The 20,105-nt window shown below is 39.9% G+C and overlaps 1 protein-coding gene across 4 annotated transcripts in view; it reads left to right on the top strand.

Annotated features, from left to right (window-relative positions):
* RTTN (rotatin) overlaps nucleotides 1-20,105 on the top strand; it is a 160,501-nt gene that overhangs the window by 38,697 nt on the left and 101,699 nt on the right. For 3 of the 4 annotated variants that reach the window (XM_053206000.1, XM_027069160.2, XM_053206002.1), the window contains exons 15-21: nucleotides 6,875-7,000; nucleotides 7,550-7,666; nucleotides 8,470-8,609; nucleotides 11,534-11,705; nucleotides 13,331-13,430; nucleotides 15,942-16,030; nucleotides 16,625-16,742. In XM_053206000.1, the coding sequence (XP_053061975.1) occupies nucleotides 6,875-7,000; nucleotides 7,550-7,666; nucleotides 8,470-8,609; nucleotides 11,534-11,705; nucleotides 13,331-13,430; nucleotides 15,942-16,030; nucleotides 16,625-16,742 (862 nt within the window). Of the gene's footprint in view, nucleotides 1-6,874; nucleotides 7,001-7,549; nucleotides 7,667-8,469; nucleotides 8,610-8,852; nucleotides 8,967-11,533; nucleotides 11,706-13,330; nucleotides 13,431-15,941; nucleotides 16,031-16,624; nucleotides 16,743-20,105 lie in introns of those variants that run through there. The other variant, XM_053206003.1, reaches the window with a different exon arrangement.

Raw genomic sequence — 20,105 nt, 5'->3', positions numbered from 1 at the left:
ATAAAAGCAAAAATGAAATATTGGGACCTTGTCAAGTTTAAAAGCACAGCGAAGGAAACAATCAGCAAAACTAGAAGGCAACCAATGGAATGGAATTTGCAAATGATATATCAGATAAAGGGTTAGTATCCAAAATCTATAAAGAACTTATTAAACTCAACACCCAAAAAACAATCCAGTGAAGAAATGGGCAAAAGCATATATAGACACTTTTCCAAAGAAGAAATCCAGATGGCTAATAGACATATGAAAAGATGCTCAACATCACTCATCATCAGGGAAATATGAATCAAAACCACCATTAGATACCATCCTACAGTCATCAGAATGGCTGAAATTAACCACTCAGGCAACAACAGATATTGGTGAGGATGCAGAGAAAAAGGATCTCTTTTGCACTGCTGGTGGGAATGCAAACTGGTGCAGCCTCTCTGGAAAACAGTAGAGGTTCTTCAAAATATTAAAAATAGAACTACCCTATGACCCAGCAATTGCACTACTAGGTAGTTACACAAGGGATACAGGTGTGCTGTTTGAAAGGGCACATGCACCCCAATGTTTATAGCAGCACTGTTGACAATAGCCAAAGTATGGAAAGAGCCCAAATGTCCATCAATGGGTGAATGGATAAAGAAGATGTGGTATATATGTACAATGGAGTATTGTCAATCAAAAAGAATGAAATCTTGCCATTTGCAACTATGTGGATGGAACTGGAGGGTATTATGCTAAGCAAAATTAGAGAAAGATAAGTATCATATGACTTCACTCATATGAGGAATTTAAGATACTAAACAGATGTACATAAGGAAAGGGAAGCAAAAATAATATGAAAACAGAGTGGGACAAAACATAAGAGATTCTTAAATATAGAAAAGAAACAGGGTTGCTGGAGAGGTTGTGGGAGGGAGGATGGGCTAAATGGGTAAGGGGCATTAAGGAATTTACTCCTGAACTCATTGTTGCACTATATGCTACCTAACTTGGATGTAAATTAAACAGTAAATAAATTAATTAAAAAGACATTTATGTTGTGTTAATGATGGAAGTATTGTAAGAAAATGGTTTCTATCATGTGTTCAAAAGTGATTTCTATGCTTAGGAAAAAATTTAGGTTATTTGGCTTAAATGTTTTAGTGTTAGCTATAGTACTATTTTTCTTTTGAAGAAAATACTTTCATTTTTAAGTTATAAAATATTTCAGCATAGAGTAGTACATAAAATATTAACTATTTCAATATTGCAAGGAACGTTGTACATAGATCAGTACTGAAAGATACATGTTACTGTGTACTCTTGAAAATGTACTTTTATATTCATCATTCTTTTAAATACTAACTGGATAAACAAATGTTTACATTTTGCCAGTTTTGCTTCTAACCCTCTTTTATTCAGAGAAATAAAAATATTAGTTATAACTGAAGCTTCTTTCCTTTTTCCTCTTCTTTCATCCACCAAGACAACCACTCTTACATAATTGGTGTTTGTCCATATATATATTTGTACTATGTATGTATGTCTTTATAAATAATGTATGCAATTGTTTTTTCTGCTTAAAAAAGTATATAATTTCATAGTGTACGTATATTTTTGCTGCCTTATGGCTTTCATTTAATGGTAGGACTCAGATCTTACCAATTCATTCTTCTTAACTGCTCTTTAGATTGAAAACACTTTTTATTGATACATATTTAGGTTCAGTCTACTTTTTACTGAAATATTTTTTTCAGTATTTTCATTGACAGTCTGTAACTGTTAGTACATGTGTTTGAAAATGCCTTGATTTTACCTTATTCCTGAATGACAGTTTAGGTGGATAGAGAACTGTATAGGTCTATTACTGTTTTTCCATAGCACTTTGCCAATAGTGCTTTGTTTGGCTTCTATCATTGTTGAGAAGTCTGCTATCAGTTAAATTATAATTTTCTTTTTTTGTTGTTTACTTGTTTTTAAGATCTTTTCCTTGTCTCCGGTGTTCTACAGTTTCATTACAGTGTGTCTTTGTGTACATTTTTTATTTATCTTGTTTATCACTCTTTAGCCAAAAGACTCATATCTACCTTCATTTCTGGATAATTCTTAATCACTGCTGTTTCCTTATCCTTACTGTTCTCTCCAAGTAGAACTCTCATTAGATCTAGGTAGACCTCATTTTACTCTTTGTGTCTTTTAAGTCCTCTTTCCCATTTTCTGTGTCTTGTTTTGATTTGGTTGGCTGGGATTCCTCAGTGCAGTCATTCAGGATGCTAATTCTTTCCTCACCCATGTCTAATTTGCTTTTTAAAATTTGTAGTAAAATATACATGACACAAAATTTACCATTTAATCATTTATAAGTGTACAGTTAAGAGTCATCAAGTACATTCACATTGTTGTGCAACTGTCATCATTACCCATCTCCAAAACTTAACTTCCCAAATTGAAAGTCTGTACCCATTAAACAATAACTCCCCACTCTCCCTCCCCCCGGCTCCTGGTAGCCAACATTCTGCTTTCTGTCTGAATGAGACTGCACTAGGTACCTCATATAAGTGGAATCAGTGTTTGCCTTTTTGTGTCTGTTTTTTGTTTTTGTTTTTTTGAACTTAGCATGATGTCTTCAAGGTTCATTTATGTTACAGCATATATCAGAATTGCATTCCTTTTTAAAGGCTATATAATACTCTGTTGCATGTAAATACCACATTTGTTGACATGCCACCCTCTGTTCAAGGAGATTTGGGTTGTTTCCCTCTTTTGGCTATTGTGAACAGTGCTTCTTTGAACATGGGCATACAGATATCTGTTTGAGTCCCTGCTTTTATTTCTTTTGAGTGTATATCCAGAAGTAGAATTACCGGATCATATGGTAGTTCTATTTTTAATTTTTTGAGGACCTGCCATGCTGTTTTCCATTGTGGCTGCACCATTATACCTCCCTACCAGTAGTGCATAACGCTTCCAGTTTCTCTGCATGGTCCCCAACAGTTGTTATTTTTCTGTTTTTTTCTTTTTTAAAATATATATGTATTTTTTAAAGTTTATTTATTTTGAGAGAGAGAAAGCATGCATGTGCGTGTGGGCGAGGGGCAGAGAGAGAGGAAGAGGAAATCCCAGGCAGGCTCCACGCTCAGTGTGTGAAGCCGGACACAGGGCTTGATCCTATGAACCGAGAGATCATAACACAAGCCAAAATCAAGAGTCCAAGGTTTGGATGCTTAACTGACTGAGCCACCCAAGCAAGTGCCCTTGTTTTTTCTTTCTTATAAATAACATCCATCTTTAACTCATCATTGTTGCTTTTAATTTATTCATCGTTTTAGATTTTGCTTATTCCATTTTTCATTACTATACTTTTTTAAAAATATTTTTTAATGTTTATTTATTTTTGAGAGATACAGTACAAGCAGGTGAGGGGCAGAGAAGGAGGGGGACAGAGGACCCGAAGCAGCCATTACACTGATAGCACAGAGTCTCATGGGGGGCTTGAACTCAGGAACCGTAAGATCATGACCTGAGCTGAAGTTGGAGGCTCAACTAACTGAACCACCCAGGCACCCCTCTTTGCTTCTTTTTTTTAACTCATTCTTTTCATAATAGTCTTTCATTTTCTTCTTTTGTTTCTTTGAAAATTTTAAACATACTAATTTTATAATCTTATTTACATCATCTATTACATCGAATGCTTTCATTTATTATGGCTATTGGATCTCTTTTATGTTGTTGTTTTCAGCCAACCGGTGATGTGATTTTTGATTGTAAGGTTATCTTTGGCAGGTAGTTTATACTTGGGGAATCTTACATTCTGTAGACAGTGGTTTTATAATTACTTCTGCCTTGTTTCCATGGATTTGACAGAGTTGATAAGTACCATAGCCTGGAGGGGCTTGTTAGGAAGTTATATCTTCATTTAATACGTTGAAATACTCATCAAAAGAACCAGTTGAGAGGGAAAGGTAGAGGGTGACCAGTGGCTAATTAGGAGAAGCTAGTGCCTTTGAAAGTTGAAGGCATTGGGATCTAGAATATTGATAGCTAACTGAACTTAGGTGGGCTTAGGTGTAGCAGCAAGTTGAATTGTATATTCTCTTTGAGATTGAGAGTAAGTGGTATTTGCAATGTGTTTGAAATGACTGATATGAGTAGAAGTTTGATATAATCAAATAGAAGGATTTGGGGGTTGCAATGAGAGCCCAGTTGATTGTCTTAATAATCTTGTAAGTGAAACGAATCTTCTTTGCATAGTTATCTTTGGCTAGCTGTTTGTGGTTCTGGAGAATGTGAACATCTGGATCAATGGAGCATTGTGGTTTTTCCTTGAGGATGGGAGGGAAGGCCTTTGGTGAAAGTAAGCTGAGTAGCTGAAGTGATAGCCCATAGAATCAGAGGAAGTAAAGGCCAGAGGGAAGGAAGTAGTCAGGATTATACACTGGAGGTCACGGGAAATAGTATGTTACAACGTGTTAAGCAAGGTAGAAACCTGTGTTTGTGATTTTAGAAGGAAAACAAGTAAAAGGTAAGTTGAAGTGTTCTGAGATATCGGGCAGGTAATGTTATTGAGATGAGGAGGTCAAGAAGCTGAGCTCCATATGCGTGGGATAGTTCTTACACTCAGAAATTTAGAATAGAATTGGCTTTGATGTTCAGATATTTGAAATGGACTTTAAATAATTCCTTGAAATGCCTTGCCAACCATTATAAAGCTTTGAATTTTATTCTAAATACAGTGAGAAGCTATGAATGATTTTATGCAGGAAATTGATTCGATCTGATTACCTTTTTAAAAAAGATCACTCTTCCTATTGTGTGGAGAATCAATTGTCAGGGATCAAGAGTGGAAGCCAAAAGGCCAATTCCACTGTAGTGGCCCCAGTGAGATACAATGATGTGGAGATGCTGGGAAGAAAATGAATTCAGGATACATAATGGATGTAGAGCTAGTTGGTCTACTGGTAGTGGGAGTAGGGTATAGAAAGCATCAAGGAGGAGTTCTGGGGTTTGGGATTTAGTAATTGGATTGATCATATTGTCCCCAGTGTTGGGATTGTGGGTTGGATAGAATTATTTTGAATGTGTTAAATTTGAGATGCCTTTTTACATGTAAGTGGAGATGGTAAGTAGATGGTTGAATATAATAATAATAATAATGCCAGTTATATGATGGTGGCAATAATAGTGATAACAACTAACATTTATTCTGTATATCAGGTACTTTTATAAATGTATTCCCTACTTTAATCTTCATAACACTATAAGGTATGTATTCTCTCTTGAAAAAACAGAGATGCTATGAACTTGTCCAAGGTCTAGAAGTAGTAAAACTGGACTTTGAACCCGGACAATCTGACTCCTAAACTTTATTCTTAAGCTTTGCACCAAACTGTCTCTGGAGTGTGAAGCCCAGACTAGCTGTAAAATTTTGAGTCATCAGCACAGAGATGGTGCTGAAAGCCACAAGGCCAAGTTGGGTCATCTGGTGAGAGACTGGGGAGAGGCCATCTAGGGTCTAACCAGATGGAAGGTGGGCACAGCAGGAGCCAGCAACAGAAATATAGAAGTGTCTGAGAGGAGAGGGGAGTATGGTATCCTGGGCGGAGTCAAATGACAACAGAGATGAACGCATTGGGTTCAGTGTCACGAAGTTGACAGGAGGCTTCTGTGGGGTGATGGGGCCTGAGGTCCCGCTGGTGTGGGTGGAGGACAACCTGGGAGTGAGCACGTAGAGGCCTAGGACTTGTGCTGTGTTGCGATGGAGAGCTGGAAGATGGACTGGTAGCAGCAGGGGCATATTAGATCCGGGGACCCTTAGAGCATGTGACAGAGTCACAGGACTAACCCTGGAAGAAGAGGAAGTAAAGGTGCTGGAGAAGAAGACACAGGTGCAGGAACTGTGCAGGAACACAGGTACAGGAACAGGTGTTAGGAGGACAGCTAGGATGCAGGTTACGGGCAGGATTGGTCTTGGATGGGATTCTAGTGCTTTTTTGTTTGGCATAAAGACCAGTGTAGGTAAGTTGATGTGTATTTAGTGATGAGAGAAGAAGGGTGTTTCATTAAGGATCGTGTCTTACTCCCATTAAGAAACTGAAGGTCAGAGAGTTTAAGTGTTTTGAGGAAGTAAGTGACAGAGCTTTTCTTAAACCATAAGCCAAGGCTATGCTCTTTCAAAAGCTCAGAATATACAGTTGCTGTCTGGCATGAAATTAAAATCTAAAGAGAAAAAATATGTATAAATACGTGTGTGTATATGTATGTATGTGTATGTATAACTTTTTGACCTCTGAATTATTGGTAGTGGTTAGGAAGTAGAATTTTGCAGAGCAAAGAAAATTTCATTTCTGAGAGTCAATGTGGATTTTATGTTTACCTTTTTATATTGTATTTAAATTCTGTTAATATTTCAGGGAGCTTTTTCCCCCTCTGCCATCTTAGGCAGTCCCTAAGAAAGTAGTGTTCTCTAGCTCCGATTGAGGAAAGAATTTGTGATAATGAGTCTGAGAGACAGTACGCAGTCAGTACTTGTATTCAGTGATGTATTATCAATATATTGATGATAAATATCCTGCATATATGTTGTCCTCCCTTTCCCCCAAAACTTCAAGTCTTTTCATTTGAATTTTGTTTTTCTTCCTCAAACCTCAGTAAGCAAAATATAAACACCCTGGGATAAGTTTGTTATGTTATTTTTTTATGTTTATCATTATGAAAACTGCTTGTTGGCAGAGAGTAACATAACACGCGTATCATGTAGACTCAAAAGCTCAGGCAAGAGAACTTTTTTTCATTCTCTATTAGGTAAAAGAAAAGTTTCAATGAAGTGAAAAAGTGTCAACAGAAGAAAGAGGAGTCCTTTGGAGAATTAGTGTCACTGAATTTTTTTAAAACTATTTTACAGGAATGTTTAGGTGTCCATAATGTCACTAAACCTGTGTCTTCACTTTGTAATGGAATTCATTTTCTACTTCACCCGAAAGTTCTGTATGAAATCTCTGCATTTGGCATTCAGGAACCCAAAAATGAGGTATGGCCATGTTAAGAGTAAATGCAAAAGACAAATATAATTATACTCGGTTAAATGAAGATAATATTGTAATATAAGTAGATAGTGTGATGAGAAGCTGAGAAGAAACTTGCTTTTGATGTATGGGTTTAGTTGAAGTGTTATTTACATAAAAAGAAATGTTAAGGAAAATGTGAGAATCAAAATACAGGACATACTTGTTCTCAAAGAATTCAGATGAAGCTGTTTATGTTTTTCATGTAGGCTACAACTGTACAGTAGTTATGGCAAGCAGGTTGTATTATGAGGGAACATTGTATTGAATGGAAAAATATACCTTAAATGTAAAACAAAAACAACAAAAAACACAAAACCACAAGGAAATCCTTATCGTTAGGGAGGAAGACTGGTTGAGACCAGAATGTAAGGTGAAGCTGTGGAATGTGAACATTTGAAGGAAGGGAGGTTAATTGGAGCACCTTCCCAGATTTTGCACAGAGTTACGGGCACATACGGTGACTTAGAACCTCACTTCGTCGGGTTCTTTGATCGTGTCGTCTCGTCGGGCAGGTGAACGCCGCTGCCAAGGCCATTCTGATGTATCTGCTGCAGGGAAGACTGATGATGACAGCGGTGACCTGGAGCAAGTTTATTGAGTCTCTGTGTCCTGTCATTCCCGTGCTGCAGGTACTCGGAGCGATTCCCCACTTCCCGTCCCGTTTGTCTGGCGTCGAGTGTGACTGACGGAAGCACGTGCACACAGCGGAGCTGTCACGTGGCGAGGGAGATGGGGGGGTGGGGCGAGCAGGGCGCGGTGGTAGCTCCTTTGCGCGCGTGCACTTCACGTACCCGGCCGGGGCGGGGGGTGAGAAGCGAGGAGCAGGCGTGTGGCACTGACCGAAGCCCGGAACGCGGCCTTCCGTGGAGGCTTTCGGGCAAGGCTCGCGAGGCTTTTGAAGCACATGGTATGTAACGAAACTTGCCTGGTGAATTCCATCCCTGTACGTACGGGACTTCGATTAACAGGTTCTGGGGAACAGGCTTTTCCGGCACTCGCGCTGGGTGATGGAGGGAGAGGAGCGAGGGGATTGGAGTCCCCACACCCCGGAGTTCCCCTCCCCCCCCCACGCCACCCCGCTGTCTGTGGGTGGGAAAGTGGATGGGCAGCGCCGTTCTGGGAACGGGCCTTGCGGAGAGGGGGCCCTTCGTGTCTGCCTCCTCTGCGGGAGGTGCCACAGTCAGGGCTTTGGAAAATAGAAGAATTGGCGGGCGTCGGGGGAGCTGGCATATTTTCCTGAAGTTCCGCAGTGTTATTTTTAAGCGCAGCTTTATGTAAGCCTCTCACCTCATTCTGCCAAGTGACCCTTCGGCCGAACTGAAAGAAGTCCGGGGGCTGCTCGACGGGCCTACGCAGTTCTTCTTTCCAAGTTAAAAAGTCGAGCGGCATGTGTCCAGCAAACGGTCACTTCCCTTTCTCCGAAATCCGTTAGGGCTACGCGGACACCGAAGAGCCTCTGGGAAAATGCGTCCTCCTCCTGAGCAGAGCGAGCCCCGAGGCGGACGAGGGGGCTCTTCCCGGCACCACGCACCTGAGGGCCCTGCTGCGGCTCCTGCTCGTGAAGAAGCCGCCGTGAGTACAGCCATGCGCTCCCGGACTGCGCCTGCGCCGAGAGCGGGGACGGCGGGGGGCGCGGGGGGGGGGGCCCTTGGTGTTGCGTCCTTCTGACGCAGGGTAGAACCAACGAAGGTAAAGGGAATGGAAGCTGCGTTCCCCGAGCGTCCGCAGAGGCAGCCAGCCTCACTGTGGGACCGGTCCGGGTTCCGGCGCCGCCAAGTGCCGTTGCTGGCGCTGTGGGCTGACGGTGAGCCGCGGGGACGCGCGCGTGGTGTCTCCTCAGGAACCGGCACCCTCCTTTGCTCCGCGGTCGGGCGTTGTGAAAAGCAGGCCTTGGTCAAAGGATAGCGGGCCGGTTGACCGAACACCAGAGTACGCAGGCGTTTGTCCTGGTCTTTGGGAAGCTGGAAAGGTGTTCTTTTCTCCACCAGTAGTGTTAAGTGCCGTTGAAACCAAACGAGAAGAAGAAAAATGCACTGTCGTCTCGCCCTCTCTGTCAGTGCCCCGTGGATCTTTCTGTTGCTGTTTAGGTAACAGGGGTTGGGTTTTCCCTCACTGAGAAGAGGTCAAGGCTTACGGAGTCGGTTGAAAGGCTGGGAGGGCCAGATGTCCTTTTGACGGTGGATGATTTTGCTTCACTCAAACCTCACGTCCCGATAATACAGGAGCTTATTTGTGAGCAGATGATCACACTGAAAACGCCGGAAGTAGGTGGCTATCGTCTAACACGCTCAGACAACGCAGGGAGGGAAATCAAGAGAAGAGACAGTAGCACCTTACAGCCTAGACATAAAGTTCGGTAGAGTTAAGTGATGCAGGCAGAGGGGGAGTTGAGCTGTGCTCCTCAGGACTGGCCTCCACAGGGCTGGGGTGCCTTTATTAAGGTGCTGCTGTAGTACGCCACACCCCCAGATTTGGTGGTTTCACACAACAGAAGTTTGTTTCCCGTGCACCTTCGGAGGCCCCTAGTCCCCGGGTAAACAAAGACTGACTTAATCAGGCAGGACATTCCCAGCACTTAGAAATCCCCTCCTCGGAGCCCACCGCCAGCCCAGACCGCTCTCCCAGTAAGGTAATTCTCTGTCACTCGGACCTCAAAACAGTTTGAACTACATACTTGTTCTCATCTGGTCAATTCTACCCTGTCCCACCAGCCCCTAAACTCCACGTAGGCCGGAACCCTGTCCACCAGCTGGTCTTTATGTCCTTGGAACTTCATAGAGTACTTTGGACATAAATCCGCTCAAAACCTATTTGTTGGAAGGAAATAAATGGAATAACTGGACTCTGGCGCCACATGCTAAACCTAAAAAGACGCTAAATTTACGTACTAGAGGAGATGCATACATATATGCTTTCCACATTCCACTCCAGCCTTCTCACTGGGAGTTGTGCCTGTCCCTAAACTGACAGCCCCAGAGTTTAATACAGATGGCATTGGCCTGGGGCGAAGGCAGCAAAGGAAGAGCTTCATGTAGGTATCTAGCTGTTCTAACAGCGTATGGTATAGGGCGAAGGTTTGCCTGACTTCCCACGCCATCTTGGAGTAAATATTAGTACTCTGAAGATGGTATCTATTAATAATATTACTGTAAGTTTCTGCTTTCTGTTAAATTTGGCAAGTACTTATTGATGTCAACTGTGTGCCTAAGAACTGTGGCAGTTCGTGGGAACGTGACCGCGCACAGCGTGAGCACGGCACTGCCCATACAGAATTGGATGTGCAATTGGGGGGAGAGCATTTACCAGTTACACTTTATTATTAGTTGTAATGATGCAAGATGAATGTTACGATATAGGAACTTCAGATATAGGAACTGTGACGGGACCACACACAGCAAGGTGACCCAGCCTTGGCCGCAGTAGGGAGGTCTCCCCGAATACGCAGGTCTTAACTCTTGTTTTATAAGCTATACTTAAAACCTGGAACTTGGAACTTGGATTACTCGCTTACAACCTGCCCAGTTTTTATATAGTTCAGGAACCTGTCAGAGTAGTGATAGATACCCGGTTGTCTCACTGTCTCTCAACTCAGTGTCCTTTGTCTACCTGATGGTGTTTTGTTTTTCCATTTTATTGTCTAATGGCATGAGATATCTAGTCTTTTCTTGAAATCTCCCACCTGGCCACTGAAATGACCTTAATTCTAATCCATTCCAGATAAAACAGAATTTTGATGGGAATCACAAATATTTACATTTTCTTATTTTTTTTTAAGTTTATTTATTTTGACAGAGAGGGAAGGGGCAGAGAGAGGGAGAGAGGGTGAGAGAGAATCTCAAGTGGGCTCCACGCTCCTAGCACAGAGCTTCACATGGGGCTCAGTCTCACAACCCGAACCATGAGATCGTGACCTGAGCTGAGGTCAAGAATTGATCGCTTAACCGACTGAGCCACCCAGGCACCCCTGCGTTTCCTTATTTGAGAAGAATCTGTTTAACCCGTAATATAAGAACGTTTTCATATATTGTTAAGACATCACATTTTAGTTATTAATGTGATTACTTTCCTGGAGGTTTGACCTAATGTTTGTACTCTGTTCATGAGTCTGTGATAATTTTTGATTTTGAGCTAGATCACTGGACTTGGAATCAGGAGTTAGGGTTGTAATTTGCAGGTTAATGTATTGCAGTTGACTATGGTGTTGATAATGGACTGTGAAGTTGACAGTCTCAGTGAGTCTGTCTCTTCATTTGTAACTGTAACTTTATTGATTCCTTACTTCTGATGTTTACTTATAAATACAAAATTGAAAAAATAATTGTGGTTGTACACCAAAAGTTTTAATAGAAAAGTAAAGTACCATTGTTAGTAATGTCAGTATAAGCATGGCTAATTATTGTGTTGATATATACAATAATGCTTTGTGATTGTAGGCTTTTAAAATTTATAGGCATTGTATATTACAAAACGTTGATTGGAACCCTTTGTTTCTTTAGGGTCCGTTCACTAGCATTAAAGCTTTTAGCGTGCCATCTTACAAGGGAGGACGGGGCTGATGTAAAGCGCCCTTCAATAGATGCCAGACTTCTCTCCAGAGTTACTAATTTATTTATCGTGAAGAAACCTATTGAACTCAAATTGGATGACAGAAAAGAACTGATTATTAAGGTGAATATAACTTTTGAGTTTCTTATTTTGTGCTTACTTGCTATATTTGTATATCACATATTTTATGTTACATTCTTCAGTTGGTTTATGCATCTGAGAACAGGTGCTAGCTACCTTCAAGTGTGGTTATTCATGGTAGTTTGAAGTTGTCTTCTGCTTTATCTGGCTTCTGGATACATTTATTTATTGAATAAATATTTCTTGGATTTCTTCAGTGCCTACTACATGCCTGGCTTTATATCCTTTTCATTTAATATATATGCTGGAAATGCAAATTAATTAGAATAATAATTTAAATATAATCTAAGGTTAACGCAGTGGAAAGAAATTCTGTGGTGACTCTTAAAAACAAATGCTACTGACGTAAAAAACTATCGGAAATTCTTCTTGTTCTTATGTTCAAAAATAGCCTCTAAGCCAAAAGGAGACCATTCCCATGACAAAGGTTATCAGCCTCTTCATTGCAAGAGGAAAAAAGTAATACGGGCGGCAAAGGGACTTCTTAAATGTCATAGTAGTTCTGGGATTTTGTTGTTGACCTCTTTTCTAAATCTTTGGCTCTTTCTGTACCTCCAGAGGTGTAGCGCCCAACTCCCCATCATTAGCCAAGACTGTACCCACGCCGTCCGGGACCAGTGCAGGAGTAGATGAAGGAAGCTGTTCGTTATCATCATTGATTCATTCCTGTGCTTGATAGCTTCTCTCGTGGCTTCAAGTATACAGTCTATCAGTTTTTATTTAAGTTTAGGCTAGCCCCCCAGAGCCTGTGGTAGTACTGTACAGCCCCAGGTAATACAGTGGAGTTTTTAAATGGGGAAGCACATACAGTGTTCTTCTAACCTAAGCATCTGGGGCCAGGTGACAGCCCTCGCAGGAGGATCGTCGCCTCGACCTGCCTTGACCCCACACCAGGTCCTGCCGGGGACTCCCTGAGCACTAACCACTGGTAGTTGCTCCTGTGCCGTGTGTGTGATACGGAGGGTGGTGGGGAGTAGGGGTTCTAGCACTGTCTTTGTGAGTCCCTGGTAGGGCGAGGAGATAGCAGTGGGTGGTGAATGGAGTGTCGTCTTTGTCCCTTCCCCTCCCCACTCACTGTTGGGTTTGCCACCTCAGACCTTGTCCTGGTACAGAGTGACTAGTGTTGGGAGTGGCTGTGTTGGGATGCTGGGCAGCAAGCCCTAGAGGGCCATGTGCTTAGGGTGTGTAAGAGGCAGGAAAGGTAGGGGGCCAGGGTCTTCTAGCCGGTGGCTTTTGGGAGCCACACAGAAGTCCCCAGTCACATGTCTGGGATCACTCTTCTCAGGTTGCTACCTATGGAAATGTCACATAGCTTGCATGTTTTCTGTGAAGTTCTTAAGGTGGCTAATGGGTTGTGAATGACTTCCTGGCAAAAACCTACCTTAGGAAGAGAGGCTTAGTTGACATGACGGCTCTTTGTTTTAGAACTTAAGTTTTCCCTGACATAGCGCATCATTGCTGCAAATTTACATCATGTGAATATATCACTTAGGTAAAGTTGATTTTGAAGCTTTTGTTCTTATGGTATAAATTATAAAATTTTATTGGACAATTTGAAGTAGATGAAAACAAATTCTTTCTTTTTTTTTCTTTTTTTTGGTTTTCAGTTGGAGACTGTTGAAAAGGTATATGAAATCTTTACCTCAGATGATATCGATCTTGTCTTGAGAAAGTCAGCCGCAGAACAGTTAGCTGTGATTATGCAAGGTAATGTCTTTTAAGGAAGATGATTGCTGTACTGCTGATAGTTGACTTGAAATAGCTAAGTAAGTGCAGTGGTATCAGGGGTTGCAAACTGCAGTTTTGGGGGCCAGATGCAGGCTACGGTCTTTTTTTTTTTTTTTTTTTTCCTCATAGCCCTTAAGAATGGTTTTTACTTTTTTTTGTTTTCACTGATTTAATTTTTTTTGAGAGAGTGAGAGCGTGTGTGCATGAGCAGGGAGGGGCAGAGAGGGAGACAGAGAATCCCAAGCAGGCTCTGTGCTGTTAGCACAGAGCCCATTGTGGGGCTTGAACCTGTAAACTGTGAGGTCATGACCTGAGCCAAAATGAAGAGTTGGATGCTCAATTGACTGAGCTACCCAGGCACCCTGGTTTTTACATTTTTAAATAGTTATTAGAAAAAAGAAACAAAAAGAATATGTGACAAAGACAATATGTGACCAGCAACATCTACCATATTTTCTAGTTCTTTCAGAGACAGTTTGCTGATCCCTGGTCTACAGTACCATTATTTAACCTGTAGAATGTCATATGATAGAATTTTCTTCCTTCTAAGATATTGATATAATTCTAATAGTGAATCAAATGTTCCTTTCTCAATTTACCTAGTACACGATGTTTTCAGTTTGTTCTGTCTTGGGTAGAGAAATCAATCAAACAGTACTTTGTGGGTGGATAAAATAAAAATAGTGCACTGTAGCTATGTGTTTTCTTTAAAGGTTTATTTTAAAAAACAGCTAGTAAAATATACTGTTAACTTTATTTGTAGTGTTATTCCATAGGCTTCCATTCTTCCGGTTTTTTATTTTTTCCTGTATGTGATGTATATAATTATCTTTAATATTTGAGACAAATGATAATTTTTGAGACAGATGATAAGTTTGCACTTACATAAAAAGATTGTTTCTGACTCGCAACATGGGATGTGCTTAATTAATGTTCCTGCCATGACATTAGTGGAAACTGGGATGAGAGAGTAAGTTGAAAAAGCATATCCAGCAGATTTGTGGCTTTAATAACAATGATATAGACTACAGAAAATAAGGCTGTAGAAAATGTGGACAGCCTTAACTAAGAAGATCAAAAATCTCTTGTAGAGAGTGTTCTTTCAGTATTGTTAGCATTCCAAAAATAAAACTTATAATTTTGGTGTACACTGTATTGGTGAGTATTGGGAACTTTTTTTTTTTTTAAGTGGCAGCTAAAGGTAGTTATAGTCACAGCTACTAGTTCAGTATCAATATGGGTACAGTATTTATGTTTTTCTCATTGCATATATGTATATTCTCAATGAGAGTATAGGAGAACATGATTTGTCTTGAGAGATGTTAAATACTTATAAGTAATGTATAAGCAAGTAGAGCTTTTGTTGCTAGTGATAATTCTTTGTGTGTGTGTGTGTGTGTGTGTGTGTGTGTGTTTGCACAGGTGTTACTCTGTTTAGGCTGCTCTAATAGAATACCACAGACTGGGTAGCTTATGAACAACAGAAATTTATTTCTGACAGCTCTGGGGGCTGAAAGTGCAAGATCAAGGTGCCAGCAGATTCATTGTCTGGTGAGAGCCACCTTCTTGGTCCATAGGTAGCCGTCTTTTCCCTCTGTCCTCATAGGGAGCAGAGGCAAGGAAGCTCCCTGAGGCCTCTTTGACAAGGGCACTCATGCCATTCTTCAGTGCTCCACCATTCATGACCTAATTGCCTCCCAAAGGCCCCAATTTCTAATATCTCACTGGAGATTAGGTTTCAACGTAAGAATTTGGGGGGAACATAAACAGTACATAGCAGTGAACGTGCACACACACACACACACACACACACACACACACAGACGCAGTATGTATGTTATTAAAAAAGAGTTAATGTTTTTCAGAAATACATACAGTATGTAACAATCCCTTACCCTTTATATTTGCTATTGGCAGTTTGAGATTAGAAGTCTGAGTTTGTATTTATTTACTTTTATTTTTTTAAGTCATCTCAGCACCCAGTGTGGGGCTCAAACTCAGGACTCCCAAGATCAAGAGTTGCCTGACTGAGTCCACCAGGCACCCCTGAAATCTGAGTGTTTATTAATAGAAAATGACCATGTTGCAAGCTATTAACATCACTTGTGGATAATTCTAAACATTTTGAGGTGATGGATTTGGAAAACAGAAGAATTGTCAATGAAACAATATGAAGAAAATAATTTGTCATGTACAAATAAAAGGATTCATTTATATACCGAAAATTCTAGTAGTTTTTAGGGTCTGAACTTATTTTTGTAATAGTTTTTGATTTCTACATTGTAGAAGTACGTAGGATGTACTTGTTCCTTAAAAGTTTTCAAATAGTTCAGGTGTATATAGAGTAGAAGTTTAAAGTTTCATTCTCTGAAATTCAACACCATGTGTAACTATTTTTAACAGTTTGAGTTTTGGATATCTGTTCTGTATTTTTAAAACTTGAGAAAATAATTTTTAACTCCTAGTAATTTCTTTTTTTGGGGTTTACAGATATTAAAATGCATGCTGTGGTGAAAAAGTTATGCTTAATTGACAAGATAATTGAATATTTAAATGAATGTGTATGTCAGGATGGTGAGGTAAGACTGATATGTATGTATACATATTTTTACAGATTGGTATTTTTATTAATCAGATCTGAAGCTACATTCATCTGTATTTGGATAAGTACTTGAAAATTAAATCCTGATTAATACCAAGTACCTTGTTTAGGTTTTTATTTCTAAGACTGGGATCTCTATAAAGGAAAACTAATCTTAACTTTTTTAAAGATATGTAAGCAGAGGTATATAGAAAGCTTATTTTCAGTGGAAAATAATTATTAAATTTTTTTTTTATAGTTTATTATTTTGAGAGAGCGAGCATGAGTGGGGGAAGGGCACAGAGAGAGGTGGAGAGAGAGAGGATCCCAAGCAGGCTCCGTTTTGTCAGCATGGAGCCTGATGTGGGGCTCGAACTGACGAACGAGGAGATCATGACCTGAGCTGAAGTCAGAGACTTAAGTGACTGAACCACGCAGGCACCCCGGAAAATAATTCTTAATATTTATTTGCATTTATGTTTGACACAATTTTGATGAAAAAGCATAAAATTTAGAGCAAGATTATAGTTTATTTTATCTCACCTTAGAATTGTTGATAATAAAATAACTGTGTTTTTTCCCTCCTGGCCAGGTTGTAGAGTGCTTGATCCAGCCGTGCCTCACGCTTTTGAGGAAGGTTCTTTGTGCTGACCCGGTCATGCGTGTGGCCCTCTCACAACAGTCTTCTCTCTTAACCCTGTTATTCAGAGGTGACTAAAATAAGTTCTGCTAATAATGAGATCAGTCTTAAGCTTTAAGTGTTATTCTTTAAATGTAGGTAACATTTAGTTTCCATCTTGCTAACAGAATAACAACGTTTTTTAGTGAATAAGCTGCTAAAAATACTCCTCACAATGGAAAATGTTTCTTTTGTGGAAATTTCCTTGTACTCTTGTCACTGATTAGGTCTCAGAACTGAGAAAGGCTGAAGCCTCTGATTGTTCTTTGCACATTGATGTGGCTTTCATTTGGTGCTCACTTACTTGTTATCTATAGAGAGAGCTCTAGCTGCCGTCATTCCTGCCTTGTTCCAGTTCCTGTTCCCACAGTGTTAGTTTGCTTGTGCCTTTCCATCCTGACCTCCAGCGTGGCATCTGATGATGTCAATAAACTGACATTAAGAGTATACACCCAGGCCATGTGGAGTGGCAACCAGACCATCCTGAATGACTCTGAGCATGAATTTATTATATTTTATAAAGTATGATTTTTTTTAAACCCATTTTAATGTGTTTAAGTTGAAAAATTCCATGTAGTTTTGTTCTCTTTTTCTTCCTCCTGACCATTCTCAATAGAAAGCTTGGTAGCATTTTGTGCTATTTTCTTTCTTAGAAGTTCAGGCTACTGCTTTTAAATAATTCTAAAAGAGGCATCTTGATCAAATGTCTCAATATGCTTAACCTTGTTAATTATTGTAATATTTATGTTCAAAGTATTATTTGAATATAGATAAGATTGTAGTCATTTTATTTTAGCATTTTCTTTTCTTCTAATGGCTTCTGCTTTCCAAGTGAAGGGGACACAGTTTATTTAATAATAGCATTGATCAAGGTCCAAACCAGGTGAAATTCTAAGTAGACTCAGAGTGTCTAGGCTCATACAGTCTTGAATAGTGTATACAATTTCACAAGTTTTACATAGATTGCTCTGAGGAAGAGCAGTAATTGTGGATCTTGAGTTTTCTTTAATCGTGTTATCTTCCTATTAACCTTATTCAGTAAAATTTAGTCCCTAGTTCACCTTTTCTTTTTTTTTCTTTTCAAACTTAATTCTTATTTTTATTTACTTTTTCATCTATAATTGTGATATAAATTATTCAAGCATTCATGCACACTTACTAGATTCAAATACACTCTTCAAGGCAACATCATCTGTACCCTTTTAGTATTAACAATTATTCTATTTCATTGATGTTTGTGAGAACTACTTCAGTGAGTCTCAAAATGAATTACAACATCTCTTATAAATGGGTTTAGTTTCAGGGCAGAATTAGTTTTTTAACCAAGTACTCAACCAGGAAAATTCATTCCTCAGCAAACGTTTATCGAGTATATACTATGCGCGAGATACAATACTAGGCCTTGGGGATATGTTGATGAGTTTGGTAATTGGCCCTCTTGGAGCCTGTGGTGTAGTTGGAGACTTTGACAAATGCACAATACAGTGTAATACCACCTGTCATAGTAGAATTCCTGGTGCCAGAGGGAAGTGTTCCTGAGTTGATTGAGTGGTGGGAAAACATTGGAGAATGCTTCCAGGAAACGTGGATCTAAGTTGGAATTTCAGAAATGAATAGGAGTCCAATTAGAGAGGGCTGCTTTCCAGATAAAGGGAGCCATGGTTAGGTATGAGAGAGAATGGTGTATTTGAAATGGTGGTTGGTCAGGAATGACTGGATTTTGGAGGCACGAAGGGAAAATGAGATGAGGCACAGAGGGCAGTTCATGCAGGGCCTGGTAGGTCACAGTAGACAGCACTGAGAAGCCATTTAAGATTATTAAATGGAGAAGTATGTGTTTTAGAAAGATTATTCTATCTATAGAATAGATTAGATAGAATAGATAGATATAGATAGAATAGATTCTATTTATAGAATAGATTATTCTATCTATAGAATATTCTATCTATAGAATAGATGGAAAGGGAATAATAAATAATCTTTCAGACACATTGCTTTTAATTATAAACTTTATGTCTTGACAGAATCCTGTCTTGAATTTCAGAGTTAGAAGTTAATTTAGAACTCCTTTATTACACCATCTTACCGTGAGGAAATTGAGATCTAGAGTGATTTATCGACTTGGCCAAGGTCCTAACTAGATAATGGTGGAGGCAAGAGAAGAACCAACACTTCCTTACCTTTGCTGTTTTGTTTTTGTTTTAAATATACGCAGCTTATACATCCTTATTGTAAAAGTTCAAATAGTATGGAACAGTACAAACTAAAATGCTAGAAGTTTCTAAAATTTTCTTTCAGTTTCCCCAAAGAAGAATATGCTAGGTATCGTTTGGCATATACCATTTGGAATGATCTTTTCTATACACCCATGTTGTATTTTTTTTTTATTTTTATTTTTTAACGTTTATTTATGTTTGAGACAGAGAGAGAGACAGAGCATGAACGGGGGAGGATCAGAGAGAGGGAGACACAGACTCTGAAACAGGCTCCAGGCTCTGAGCGGTCAGCACAGAGCCCGACGCGGGGCTCGAACTCACGGACCGCGAGATCATGACCTGAGCCGAAGTCGGCCGCTTAACCGACTGAGCCACCCAGGCGCCCCCATGTTGTATTTTTATGATATACTTAAGTATTGTGTTGCTTTTTTTCGAGTGAAAGTGTATCTTGAATATCTTTCCGTGTTATTACATGTGAGACTGCCTTCTTAAAAACAAAACCAAAAAACTACACAGTGTTTCACAGTTTCAGTTTGCCCTATTAATATTAATATTTCTCCTGAATTTTTAACTATAACAGTAATCATATTTTATGATCATCTTCTGCATACTCTGTAATTGGAACTGCTGGGTCAAAGAGATTTTACAGGATATGGTTCAGTTCCCCTCCAGATCATTCCCACCGGTGGTGTTTAAAAGTGCCTGTTTTCCTCACAACCGTGCTTAACATCGAATATGTCTCATTTAAAAAATCTCTTTAATCTTATTGGCAAAAGTAATATCTCACTATTATTTTTTTGCTGTTCTTTTTTTTAACTTTTAGGGTCGGTGATTATCTTTTTGTGTATTTATTATATATCAAATTTCTTATTCTGTAAATTCCCTATTTTTCTGTTGTATTTAATTTCCTTTTAGTGACTGGTAGAGTTTCCCTTCTATAACAAATAGAAACTGGGCACCTGGGTGGCTCAGTTGGTCAAGTGTCCGACTTCGGCTCAGGTCACGATCTCACAGTTCGTGATCACAGTTCGTGAGTTCGAGCCCCACATTGGGCTGTGTGCTGACAGCCTGGAGCCTGGAGCCTGCTTGGGATTCTGTGTCTCCCTCTCTCTCTGCCCCTCCCCCGCTCACATTCTCTCTCTCTCTCTCTCTCTCTCTCTCTCTCTCTCTCTCTCTCA

The sequence above is a fragment of the Acinonyx jubatus genome, chromosome D3, assembly GCF_027475565.1.
Source record: "Acinonyx jubatus isolate Ajub_Pintada_27869175 chromosome D3, VMU_Ajub_asm_v1.0, whole genome shotgun sequence".
Lineage (NCBI taxonomy): Eukaryota > Metazoa > Chordata > Mammalia > Carnivora > Felidae > Acinonyx > Acinonyx jubatus.
Note: the sequence above shows the minus strand (reverse complement) of the source record. Positions and strands in the feature narration are given on the sequence as shown.